This window comes from Dermacentor silvarum, chromosome 5 (genome assembly GCF_013339745.2).
Source record: "Dermacentor silvarum isolate Dsil-2018 chromosome 5, BIME_Dsil_1.4, whole genome shotgun sequence".
Lineage (NCBI taxonomy): Eukaryota > Metazoa > Arthropoda > Arachnida > Ixodida > Ixodidae > Dermacentor > Dermacentor silvarum.
In genome coordinates this window covers 38,169,267-38,183,435 of record NC_051158.1, presented here as the reverse complement: position 1 = coordinate 38,183,435, position 14,169 = coordinate 38,169,267, and the positions used below count along the sequence as shown (strand labels likewise).

The following is a 14,169-nucleotide window of genomic DNA, read 5'->3' as shown; positions in this document are numbered from 1 at the left end:
GTGCTTGCCGAAGCAGACGACCGAGCTTGGTACTACCCAGTTTCGGATTGAGGGCGCTTTTTAGCACCATTTTTGCAGCGCCCCCTGGGCAACGCAAGAGCCTCATGAAGATTATCATTTTATTCTTCACTTTCTTTACTTAAATGAAGGTACTAGACCATTAAAGCTAAAAAAATACTGTCACGCCTCACAGTGCCCTAAATACAGTAGCCCCAATATTTTTTTTTTGCCAGTTTTGGTTTCACAGGAGCTTACCTTGCTAACATTTTCTAGTTCTTTTTGTAGATTCTGGTGTTTTGCCGTATTGGGGGTGAGATCCACCACTAGAGTGACCTACTCTACCACCACTGGAAAAGCTGGCGCCACCATCGGCGTGACGTTGCATGGAGGAAGGAAACTCCACGTGACGTTGTATGAGGGATCACGTGGACACAGCGGCCGCGTCGTCTGCTTCGGAAGCGCCGAAGCGAGCTGAAAACGAAAGTTTGAAGTCCCACCAGCGCTCCGGTTCTGATTAAGTGGGGGATGTTTTCCCGCCTCAGGTGTCTGCTTGACAACACTTGAAAACACTATAATAGGTAAGTGGCCGCCTTTGAAGGTGTCCAAAACGGTAGGCTACTGCTCGCTGCCGCAGCGCCGGACGTACGCAACGGAGCCCGTTGTCAGCCTTCACGCGTACCCGCAGGCCAAGAAGCTGCGTGTACTTTAGACTGCGAAACTTAGAACCGGCAAGCAGCCATCGGCTACAACTCGGGCGTGTGGCAAGCACTTCCGCGAGGGAGATTTCTGCTACGGCGTTGGGGCTACGATGTTCGGTGAGTAGGAGAAAGCGCACACCGAGAAGCTCGCCCGCGCGCGCTGCCCGGTTAATGTCGGCATGACGAGAGTCAATAACGTTGCCTAGTGCCTAGTGGCCCAAGCTGGTAAACAATTGGCCCAGTGGGCTGGCGTAAGATGCTGGATAGATAGATAGATAGATAGATAGATGGATAGATAGATAGATAGATAGATAGATAGATAGATAGATAGATAGATAGATAGATAGATAGATAGATAGATAGATAGATAGATAGATTCAAAATGCATGAAGTAGGGGACGGATGCTAATCGCCTTAAAAAAGGAATTACGTTCAACTGCTACATGCATTCGTGAAAGACAACCTCCATCAGGTTCATTGTCACACTCTGCACGCTCGCCGTGTCAGTATTTTTACGCACAAGTTCCCTGCAATGTCCGGGATTCATGATGCCACATGAATACGTTTCTTGTAAGATCCCTGTATATCGCAACCGGGAGAGTGCCGATGGGCAGTATCTTTATTGGCAAATACTGTTGACAAATATGCAAGACAGCAGGAGAAGGTACAGGTAGTAATTGCAATTGTAATACAGGACACAACAAAGTGAATATGCAATAGCTTCAACTTGTAACATGCTTAGGCAAAATGTTAACAAAACTATCAAATAGTACGAAGCTTATACGCAAAGAACAATTTAATTCGTTCCATGTAATCCAACGTTAAAGAAATAAAAAGAAAAATTTTAACAGTCCGGATATGATCCATAAAGGCCACGATATTAAGCGACGATCGAACATACATTTCCTATAAGCATTCAACGATTGCACTCCTGGCGAGTCGAGTAAGCAGAATGCGATTCCATGACACGTTCGCCGAGTTGGATGCGCAAGTTGATGCACCGAATTTGAAAGTGTACTGCGCGAGATATTCACCGTAAGGTGCGTGAAAAAACAAGAAGGGAAAAAAAGGAGAGATCTCAAGAGGAACGAGCGCGTCTTTTTTTTTTCTCCGCATCTTACAGTGAATGTTTCGCGCAGTACCCTTCAATATTGTGGAGGACGCTTAGGCTTCGCCTTTATGAGTGGAACGCGATCGCATTCAAAGGTCCCTGACTGCTTCTCACGCTTCCAGGCACCAGCAGCTTATGTAACCGTAATGTTTACCTGCAAATGCTTGCGGCGAATGCCATACGGTCAGACGGACGTATAGACGTTTGCCCACGGACAAGTTTTGGTGCAATTTCTATGTGAAAAAGGCTTTCACGCTTTTATATTTAAATAGTAGCAAATAAATAAATAAATAAATAAATAAATAAATAAATAAATAAATAAATAAATAAATAAATAGAAGCTTGTCGGGGTTCGCTGCTGTTGAAAGCATCCCCGTACACTGCCTGCGTCACAATCTTCACGTTGTATTCAGTTAAAAAAATAAAATAAGATTACCTCATTAATATAATGAAAAGCGCCGGTAAATAGAGTGCGCGTGGCAGCGGGAAGAGGTTAAGAAATATATTTCTCAGGTTGCAAGTGCATAGGATAAATATATGAAGTAAGCCGTTCTAATGAAAGGTACAAGTTTCTAAATTAACGAGTAAGCGATCCAAAGATCAGCGCCTCCAAAACAGGCATCGCGTGTAGCGCCTGCTGAAGTGCATCCTCTGAGATGGGTAGCAGCCAAAGTGCTCCGTGTACTGGGGCATGTGGTTGGCCAATAACTCCATCCTGCGGAAGGCGGCAGAAATTCAAACAACAATGAGCCAAAGCGTGTCGATACGGACCATTTATAGAATTATTTTTACAAGACTGTATACACCGAGCAGTTTCCTACAATTACGACTAGAGCTGGCGCCAGTGTCTACAGAAGCTGCAAGTATTGCCGATTGGTCCAGCTGTATTTCACGTAACTTTTGTCCCAAATTCGCTTCAAAGGTTTTGTGACTTGGCGAAATCGTCGTTTTCGTTATCATCGCGTTATAATCATCGGCGTTATAAATGACAGTGTTCCTTCGACAGTCACCTCGCACTAACGAGTGCACTTAATTTCATCGCTTCTTGCTACATAAAGTAAACACTAATTACGGTTCTCCAAACTTTAGAATTCAAAGGAGCTACAATTTGGAACAGCCTTACTAATACTGCGAAACTTGCTTTGACTCATCCCGCATTTCCTGAAAACTATAAAGAATTCTATCCGCCCTAGTTCGTAGCTTAATTGTTTTAACCGGAAAACACATTGCTAGTTACCATTCAATATTTGATTTATTGCTAATTACATATTCATGTACGTCCACAGCTTCGATTTTATGAATAATTGTTGCTTGATTCACATACTTGCCATCAATTTTTTTTAATTATGGTAGAATTGTTCGATACCCTTTAAGAATTTTGTCAGTACCGTAGAGTGATAAAGTGTATTGCATTATTCAAGGAACTCCACAATAATTAAACTTCAAATTCCAATTTGCATTGAATACGCATGTACGCTCAACGTGGTTGCCTTTATGCGTAAGTAAAATAGGATCGCTTGGAAATTAAAAAAAAAGATAAAGCGTATACAAGAAATGACGTCACAGGAATATTGGAAATCACATGCACAAAGATTACACAAATCCATGCGCTAGCCATCATTCTCACGTTATCTGAACGGTCATAGCTGAGAGTTACATTCAGCGAGTTTAGGAAAGAGCTATGGCTTATAGAGGATGTTCACGAAACTATAGACGATGACATGAGGAGGAATTAGGAATGATACAGGGGCGCATGGTTGGCCACTTCACCACTGCGTGGCACACCATGGGCTTTACTATTGCTTGCCTCCGTACGACGAATGCATTGACGCATGTTGCCAATCACTAAGCTGGCTCACATGTTAGAGATATAGACAGAACAAGAAAACCTACAGCGCTGCGAAATTGAAGCAGCTGACTCATGTTGATCTCATCAGCCAGCTTGATCTCCTCTCGTCGCAAAGAGGATGGTCACGCCTGCTCCCTAACACGTTTATAACTACCACTTTGCTGATGCACGGGTATACAGGCTACCTAATCCAATCGGCCTTACCATACTACCATTTCAAAGATATAGACTACTTATACACCAGGCCCTACCATATTACCATTTTGGTTATCTAGGATACTTATACGGCAGGGCCCAACCCTATACTACCATTTTCTGTTGTAAGCTATACGCCATCTATTATCTATACTATAATGGGGGTGTCCGTACTGTCATTTTGTTTATTTGTGGCTATGCTACCTACTACACTAGTACTTGTTTCTTTATTAGACTGCTTGGCGCAACGTGGCGCAACTCTCGGATATGGTGCTGAATGTTCTAAAAGGGAGTCACCGTCCAGTACTCCATTTGCCCTCCGAGTGTAAAGACCGGTACCTCTGCTCCGCTGTCTTGACGCCATACATCCTCAATACATTTCTGGCTCCTTCGTCTGTTCGGGTGCACATTTCCTGCACAGTACCGGGATCATTCGTTATCGCGAAACTTTCATCAAGCGCTTATTCGAGCTTTGTCACAGGCGAGAACAGACACAACCGAAAAAAAAAAAAAAAGCACAAACATGACATCGCGTTGGTGTACACGGGTGCCGTTCGACATTCGCGCGCGGATGGTACAGTGCTGAGGCCACTGGCGATAGTGGCCTGCGCATTATGGGCGGCTTCAATGCGACGGCATTCGGTCAATTACCATTTGCGTTGGATACCCCTACAAAATTATAGCTGAAATCTTGGCAGAATTCGAGCTGAATTGTTATACTATTTATTGAATTTTCTTTAGAAAAGCTACTCAATATCAATCCAAACTGTTGTGAGGGTATATCCGATCGCGTATTGTTTGTTAACGGGCGTCGGAAACGCGTTACAGTTAACGCTTATCCTTTGGGCTCGTTGATATATTGTCACGACGGCGTTTAGTGCAGTGCGAATAGTCCACGGACCCAGAGGTAACGCTGTGTGTCCAGCTCTTCGTTTGCCTCCGTCTACTAGTTGTGCTACAGAGAATACCTGTGAGCGCCAGCATTTAGACCACTAGTAAATAAGAAATGCCGAGTTGCTATTAGCCCGAATGATTATGTATTCAGGCTAACAACAACGGGCATGGCATGACGTGCGTGTGAAGAGAGAGTCGACAGTCACGTGAATGCTAATTCATTTAGGCTGTGGCTACCGAACGCTATGGGTTGGCTCACGCGAACGACCATGGTTTTTAATTGATTTCACCAAAAATTCTACACAGCCGGACGCTTTGTGCAGAGTCAGCGTAAAACTGTGATAATTTACTCTGTGCGCGAGTGAGACTTAGCGGAAAAGTAATAGCTGGGACGTCAGTGCCATTTGCAGTTTTTTTTTTTTTTTTTTTTTTTTTGGGGGGGGGGGGGGGGCACGCATTACGACGGTGCTGGACAAACGTGGACGTAATTTCATCGACCGTTACTTCACTGACGATCAAAATGGGCATCACTTTAGTGGTGGCCGGCTTCCATTCCGTGTGTGTAACAAATGCTCTAAAGAGAGCGTCTAAAAGGTTAGTGACATTATTTCGTGTTAACTAAGTACGCCTGAAAAGGTGCTACAGTGCTATATTTCACAGACCATCTTTTTTTGTACCAACTGAAAACGTAAAAAAAAAAAAAAGTTGTTATGTAATCACTGCGGTTGAGACTAAAATCCCTAGATTTCCTGCTCTTTTTAAGTAGCGACATCTACTCTGTCGGCCGCCATTATCTTCCTAGATAGCATGCGACCGTCAACGGACGCTGCTATCTACGCTGCTCGCAGCAGCGTGCAAGTGACTGCGGGGGAACAGCGTTAGGCAGAACATGGCTGCCGGAATGAGCGCCGCCCAATGAGATTAGTCGGCGGTGCTTCAAAGCTTGTCGTTACTTAAAGAACGCAAACATATCTAGGGACTTTAGTAGTATATGCGTTGGTACAATAAATAATCAGTACATCATTAAGGCCCAGATGAGTGGATGGGCAGTATCACTAGATCAACGTCGTAAGAGGTCGATAGAGGTGACAAGCGCTGAGGAAAGTTGTAAGGTCTCGGAAAGTGGCCTCTATGTGACCCTCCACAGTTACCCCTCCCTTTAGCGTGGCCTCCGCAATCAGCTCCGGTAGCGCGCCGCTGGAGCCAATCGCGGAGGCCACGCCTTTAGTATTCGGCGACATTGGGCAGGCATTTTGAAAGCAGAGGAGGCTATGGTGTGCCGTTTTTTTTTTTTTTTTTCTTGGTTACACATGAAGGAATCGTGTCTTTTTCGCTTCGACAGTTTTGATTTTGAATACGTATACCACATTCATGTATTCTTTTTCGTCATCACGTTGTGTTCTCCACTAGAAGACTCAACGAGCTCGTCGAAACTGAGACTTTCTTCTCGAAATAGGCAGCAGATGAAGCACGCACCGAAGCCAAGGCGACGAAGAACTGCGTGGTGGAGTGGACCGTCCTGAGGAACGGCAGCCGCACATCTACGGCTGTCCTCTTGTTGATTTGAACCTCCTCCGTGTACATCTGCACGAACAAATAAAGCTCGAAAACTCACGCTACGATGACAACATACCTGCCGTAGTGCTAGCAAGTAGTAAATACTGTTGAAGTGGTTTTGCGTTGTATTACGTATGCTTTAGTCAGTGAAAAATACACGGTCCCGTTCGAGTGGCGCCGTGTTCGAGTGCGCGACCAAACTGCCTCATCATGAAACCCAGCGTCGGAGCTCCTAGGCGCTCGCCTGGCGCCTAGACCCGTGCAGGGGGGTTATCCTCCAGGTGTTCACCTAGTGGACATGTCCATTTCGTCTGCTGCTGAATTGCTGATTAGTTGATACACTATACCAGCGGAATGCGCCGGAAATGTAAATGAATACATGTTGGCGATAGGTGTATCAAAATTAAAAAAAAAAAAAACTGAAAGATATTCATCAAATCATTAGCATACATTTCTACTCGCTGTCATGGGCACCATCTGTGGAGGACCGAAATTGTTCAAGAAAACTACGGGAAATCACAACAGTAGGATGGCTTACTGGGTGAGTTGGTATTGTATTATTGAGGCGAGCAGCGCAAAAGATAAGACTTGATATACAAAGACAAGGAAGACGAACACAGACCTTTGTTCGTCCTCCTCATTTCTGTATCAAGCATCATTGCACGGTAATGCGCTATCCCATTAACAATGATACCCGCCCTATAGGGGTTCTGCGTTAACATTTTTTTTAAACATTGCTACGGTGACAGCGACGGCACAAGAGAGTTGTCAGGTTCCTGTATCAGCCACCTCTACGACAATTTTTCGTTTCCTTGCGTATTGCGTATTTACGTGATACGCCTTGCCAATGGTTGACCCACCTTGTAGAGCACGTGAACAGCCGCGATCTCTGCGATGGTCTCGTAGCGCTCTACGGGCTCTTTGGCAATCTGCATTAATAAGCATAATTGCGCTATTCTAGAGACCACATAAAGCCTATTACTCAAATCAAGAAATGCGCCTTAACTTGAAGTTCATAGTCGACTTGGTTAAGTGGACACCTGACATGAACGCGCCTAAGGAAAGGCAATGAGCATATTAGGTACGTTCAAGTCAGGCGGTATATAGACCAAATCAAGCGTGGGTCAATAAGGGGGTAAAAGTTACATGGAGCAATTAACTATCGGCGTCAAAGCGACAAACCTTGTCTGGCGTCGATAGCCAGACGCCAGGCGTCAAAAAGGTTGGCGCTGACCGCCGACCTATGGGGTTGGGGGAGGGGCTTTCTGTAAGTGTCCACCAAGTAAATATACTGTCCATTTCGGCCGCCGCTGATTGGTTGGAGCTGTACCAGCGAAAAGGAGACTGGCTGGGGCAGCTGCATCTTTCTCATTAGTACCCCAGCCCCCCACCAAATCGGCACTTCAGCAGTAGCGTTAATGGACAGTCCACTAGGTGACTTTCAAAATACGCCTCACCCTCGATCCTGTTCTGGCCAGAGAGCTTTAGAGTGTCCGGTATTCCAGTAAAGGCAGGCGGACTGGTGTTTTGCCGGAGGGGGGAGGTGTAAACGCGAGTGGTCGGAGCGGTGCAGCCACGTGGTAGCGCAGAGCTCTACCAGACAAACACAGAGCCAATATTATAGTAACCCATTGTATTCTTTTTTCGCTGCTGGTCTAATTTTGCGCAGCGGCGTAATTGCGTAACGATTCACCTCTGCCGAAAATTTACTCCACCAGCGAAATAAAGTACACTTTTGCGTGCATGCGTGCGTGTGCGTGTGCGTGTGTGTGTGTGTGTGTGTGTGTGTGTGTGTGTGTGTGTGTGTGTGTGTGTGTGTGTGTGTGTGTGTGTGTGTGTGTGGTGTGTGTGTGTGCGATGCAATATTAGCTCTGCGCTTGTCTGGTTCAGCTCTGCGCCTCCAAGTGGCACCTGTCAAGCCGCTCACGTTTACGCCTCCCGCCCATCCGGCAAAACAAACGTAGTTCGTTTGACACGGGCACATTGCCATAGTCGAAGTACGGTAGACACGTATACAGTGCATTCCAAGCTTTCGGGTGAGCTGTCCAACAGTAGTCACCTGGTAGATCTGTTCGAGGTCCTTCACGCAGTCTTCGAGCCCCTGGTAGGCAGCTTCAGTGGCACTGCCCTTGCCCACCCACCATTGAGCTGCGAAATGGACGCACGTGTAGGTAATAACGGATTAACCTTACCTTACCTTACCTTACCTCACCCCCCCCCCCCCCCACGCACACACACACGCACACACACACACACACACACACACACACACACACACACACACACACACACACACACACACACACACGCACGCACGCACACACACACACACACACACACACACACACCACACACACACACACACACACATGCGCGCGCAATTTATTTCAATTTAATGTCAATTCAGAATTGGCACAAAATGCCCACGAGATGTGACAAAAGGAGGCAAGCACCGCATGCCTCCTGACAAAGATCGATATCGCGGGCTTTACATTGGTCAGTCAGCGGCTAAGCACCACAGAAACATATAAAAAATGGTATAAACAACCGAATATAATAAGCAGGGTAGCATTCCTAATAAATAATAAACAAGCCGAAATATATATAACAGAGATACAATCGGACGACATGCAGAAACAATATAAGGGATCTGATTTCGGACAGGTGAGGTAGTTTATGAATAACCTCCAGAGGAATACATGAAATATAGTGATTAGTAAAATGAACAGCATAATACGTTCATTGGCATATAAAACTAGGCTAAAGATACATACTATTCAAAAAATTAACAGGGAACATGATGACACGAGGAAGTACATACATGACTATATTACACGCTTCGCAATAGAACAAAGACCACTGGTTGTTCAACGTGAATCAAAATGTAGTCTTCATCATCATCATCAACCTATATTTATGTCCACTGCAGGACGAAGGCCTCTCCCTGCGATCTCTAATTACCCCTGTCTTGCGCTAGCTGGTTCCAACTTGCGCCTGTGAATTTCCTAACTTCACCACTCCACCTAGTTTTCTGCCGTCCTCGACTGCGGTTCCCTTCTCTTGGTATCCATTCTGTAACTCTAATGGTCCACCAGTTATCCATCCTACGCATTACATGGCCTGCCCAGCTCCACTTTCTTCCGCTTAATGTCAACTAGAATATCGGCTATCCCTGTTTGTTCTCTGATCCACACCGCTCTCTTCCTGCCTCTTAACGTTAGTCCTCAGACTTTTCGTTCCATCGCTCTTTGTGCGAATTCTCAACTTGTTCTCGAGCTTCTTTGTTAACCTCCAAGTTTCTGCCCCATATGTTAGCGCCGGTAGAATGCAATGATTGCACACTTTTCTTTTCAACGACAGTGGTAAGCTCCCAGTGAGGATTTGGCATTACCTGCCGCATGCACTCAAACCCAATTTTATTCTTCTATAAATTTCTTTCTCATGATCAGGGACCCCTGTGACTAATTGACCTAGATAAACGTACTCCTTTACAGACTCTAGAGGCTGACTGGCGATCCTGAATTCTTGTTCCCTTGCCAGGCTATTGAACATTATCTTTGTATTCTGCATATTAATCTTCAACCCCACTCTTAGACTTTCTCGGTTAAGGTCCTCAATCATTTGCTGAAATTCATCCCGATTGTTGCTGAATAGGACAATGTCATCTGCAAACCAAAGGTTGCTGAGATATTCCCCGTTGATTCTCACTCCTAAGCCTTCCCAGTGTAAGAGTTTGAATAGTTCTTCTAAGCATGCAGTGAATAGCATTGGAGAGATTGTGTCTCCTTGCCTGACCCCTTTCTTGATAGGTAACTTTCTACTTTTGTTGTGGAGAACCAAGGTTGCTGCACAATCCTTGTAGATATTTGACAATATATTCACGTATGCATCCTGTTCTCCTTGGTAACGTAATGCCTCTATGACTGCTGGTATCTCTACTGAGTCAAATGCTTTTTCATAATCTATGAACGTCATATAGAGAGATTGATTGTACTCCATTAACTGGTTGATGACATGGATATGATCCATCGTAGAATATCCTTTCCTGAAGCCAGCCTGTTCTCTTGGTTGGCTAAGTGTTGCCCTGATTCTATTTGAAATTACCTTGGCGGATATTTTATACAATACAGAGAGCAAGCTAATGGGTCTATAATTCTTCAATTCTTTAACATCTCCCTTCTTATTAATGTTATGTATAATGTTGGCGTTCTTCCAGCTCTCTGGTACACTTGAAGTTGTGAGGCATTGCGTATAAAGGGAGGGCCGCAAGCTTTTCAAGCATGATATCTCCTCCATCTTTGATTAAATCGACTGTTATTCCATATTCTCCAGCAGCTTTTCGTCTGTTCATGTTTTCAAGGTCCTTCTAACTTCATCGCTAGTTATAGAAGGTGTCTCTGTATCCTGTTCATCACTACTTGGAATGAAAGTAGCTTGGCTGTTCTGGGTACTGTACAGGTCAGTATAGAATTCTTCCACTGCTTTTACTATGTCATCGAAATTGCTGATGATATCACCCTGCTTATCTTTCAGTGCATACATTTTGCCTTGTCCTATGCCTAGTTTTCTTCTCACTGATTTCATGCTGCGTCCATACTTTACTGCTTCCTCAATCTTTTCTACTTTTTCTTAAACTGAGATTTACTTCCTCATGCTTGCGCCACAGTTAACAAGAGATCATACATATTTCAGAATTATATCTGGTAATTAATTGATTGAGTTCCATATGTTGTTCGAGGCAGTAAAAAATTAGCGATATTGCACGTAAGTCATGCTACAGATTACGACAAAGGTAGGTATTACTAAATGACGTGAATTCTTCTTTAATTATGCTGTGCATGTAGACTGTCAAACGAAGTCTGCAACATTCTGGAAAGGGCAGTACATGAAAAATCGTAAATAGGTTACTCTTTTGCGTCAGGCGTTTCAAAAGAACATTTAAAATTCTCTTTTGCATCGCAACCAGACGATCGGGAATCTTTTCTGTTACATGTTCTCCATATTAGGTTACATTAATCGAGGTGAGAATGGGTAAATTAAAGAGATAGTTATTCTTTGAGAGCCGAAGGAAGGAGATTCTTTATGCGATTTATTATACAAATGGAACGAGATACTTTCATTTAACATAGTAGTGTATACACTCCCATACAACGGCATAAATTTGTACGTAGAATTTCTACATCATAAAAAATAACTCGACATTATGATTATTGGGTTTATTTCTCGCTAAAAAATTAGTGAACGATGTATTTTAACGTTTAATTTGATTTTACTTATAGATAACCAAACTACTAACTCCTTAAGTCATGCATTCAAACGCTATTCAATTAACCTGCGATCTAACTGAACCAAAAAAGGCCATTGGTGTCATCAGCCCATAATGTAATGTTCTACTATATCCCTAATATACAGAGAAAATAGTAGAGGTCACTATATACATGCTTAAGTATGCCATATTTTACTGTGCCAACGCCAGAGCGGAAGTAGTGTAACTTTGTATATTGCACTCTGTTCGTGAAGTAACTTTGTATGAGTGTTTCAGCTGCACAGCGATTCCACAAGTCTAACTCTTTAAGCAGAATGGTATGCTTAAAACAGAAATTAAAAAAAAAAACCTACTGTGGAAAGCACTTGTTCTATATTCTGAATGAATGCGTTTTTTTGATACCTAATAGTCCTGTTTGAGCCCATTTTACCGGTTGGGACCCGTATTTCTTATCACTGATAGTCTTAATGATACTGCTAATGATAACACTTTAAATCATACTTAAAACTCGGCATTTTGAAATAAATGGATGGATCCGTCGGAGACATGCCGTCAGCGATGCCGACCACGGGTGACGGGTGATACGCGGTAATCAATCGCTAATAAACAAGAATCCATTAATTAACTCTGAAACTTTTAGTTTCAGCGCGGGTTCACGGTGAAAGGGAAATCGAAGCGAGTTCTCCGTACAAGCCATATCAACTTCTGAATCTGTAGAATTGCGATTACCCGCGTTAACTGTGACACTCACGAATTTCGGCTATCAGAGCGCGTGAAACCGAAACTGGGAGGCTGCAGGGTGTGCAAGGTCGCGCCCCTCGAAGCTAACCAATTTAATTAATTAAGCAGAGCATTTCGAGATGTCGCCACCATCACTGAACTTCAAATTACGGTGTTTTAGAGGCAAGAACCACGATCTGATTATGAGGCACGCCGTAGCTAGTGGAGGACTCCGGAATAATGGTGACCACCTGGGATTCTTTAACGTGCACCTAAATCTAAACACACACGCGTTTTCGCATTTCGCCCCCATCGAAATGCCGCCGCCGTGGCCGGTATTTGATACCGCAACCTCGTGCTTAGCAGCCCAACACCTCAGTCACTAAGCAACCACGACGGGTAACGGAAGGTAACGACGGGTGACGGACCACGGCCGGTAATCACTGAACCTCGCGTCGACACATTCCGGTAGTCCTATTCGCGTGTACGTTAGAACGGCTCCGATTCGCTAAAACTCTCTATTGCAGGGTAGGGCAGCCATACTCTCTCTTTGGAAGAGCACGAGCGGTCGTAGAGCTTACCGCGGTAGTCGATGACCTTGAAGAGTTCGCGGAGGAGTTTGAGCCCGTAGACAGGAATGCTGAATGGCCTAATGAGCGCAGAAAGAAAGCAATGGCTAACTTGAAGGGTAGTGGTTCTGGCTAGTTGGGTTTTTCACAATGTTTAAGCGGTGCTGGTGAGAGGGACGCGGAAAAGCGTTCGTCCTCGTATTTCCCGCGTCCCTCTGCTTCTGCTTCGCGCTGCACCAATTAAACATTATAGACTTGGTTCGGCAAGAAAAATAAGAGTAGAACGCGATGGCGTTATGGGTAGGGAGCCTACATGCAAGCGCTTGCATGTAGGCTCCCTAGTTGTGGGTACCCGTTCGCATAGCAACGCGTGGCTGTAGGTCTGGTAGAAATGCTGGAAAAGGGGTTTGTGTTTGAGTTTCCTCGTAGCGGAATTAGGTTTTCTCGTACATTAAAATTATAATCCGACGGCGCGAATCCGACACCGAATGGTAAAGTCGTACTTTACCATTTTTCCTGACAAATTTCACTGTGAGAAATTCAATTTTTTGTTCACCAAAGCCTTGCACCACGTGGAGGGCCTGCGCGGTCGGGGTGGTTGGGGATGATTATCTCCACCACCCGCATCGCACGCCTACGCCGGTTACCGACGCCGGATTTTCTGCAACACGGGGCCCTTAACGCCGTCGCGTTAAAAACTCGTTCATTTCCACACTCCTTATGCAGCGTTCATACGAAAGGAACCCCCACACGCACTGTTCTTCGAGATCTCTACAGATACGTCCACATGTCAAGTATAACACGCCGTGTTTTAAACGCGAAGAATTCTTAGCGAACCCTCACAGACTTTCCTGAACGTGACTGCTGTCTTGCCGAGAACTTCAATGTTTAAATTTCCAACAACTTACTTTACGGCCCAGATTTCACTTAGCGAATTATAGCCGGAGCGCTTGCTAGGCATTATCCATCTGAAACGAACTCTGAGGATGGCATGGTTTTGGAAATATACAGTGTGGAACTTGCGTCTACAAGGCTCTGTCTTACCCCTTACTTACATAAAGAAGAAAAAAGAAAACGAAGTTTCGTGCTCTGAAACACAAAAATAACTGGAACGCCAATGAACATAATCACACACTTTGGGAATGAATTTCTCGAAAACTTCGGTCATTTTTTACTATCGACCAAAAAAGTTTGCGGACCAAGGGATCTGACAAAAAGCTGAATATCTCCGCAGACTCAAAACGCCCAGCCTGGTATTCCCATTTCCAGACTCTACCGGTATATGCGAACAACATTGTGATGTACAGTTT

The 14,169-nt window shown here is 44.5% G+C and overlaps 1 protein-coding gene across 1 annotated transcript in view; it reads right to left on the bottom strand.

Annotated features, from left to right (window-relative positions):
• Nucleotides 1-2,409: 2,409 nt before the first annotated feature.
• Nucleotides 2,410-14,169, bottom strand: part of LOC119454076 (uncharacterized) — a 31,485-nt gene continuing 19,725 nt past the window's right edge. The window contains exons 10-15 of the mRNA XM_037716085.2: nucleotides 12,872-12,939; nucleotides 8,364-8,452; nucleotides 7,165-7,233; nucleotides 6,224-6,331; nucleotides 4,193-4,266; nucleotides 2,410-2,524 (exon numbers count right to left, since the gene is read on the bottom strand). Of these exons, the coding sequence (XP_037572013.2) occupies nucleotides 2,410-2,524; nucleotides 4,193-4,266; nucleotides 6,224-6,331; nucleotides 7,165-7,233; nucleotides 8,364-8,452; nucleotides 12,872-12,939 (523 nt within the window). The remainder of the gene's footprint in view (nucleotides 2,525-4,192; nucleotides 4,267-6,223; nucleotides 6,332-7,164; nucleotides 7,234-8,363; nucleotides 8,453-12,871; nucleotides 12,940-14,169) is intronic.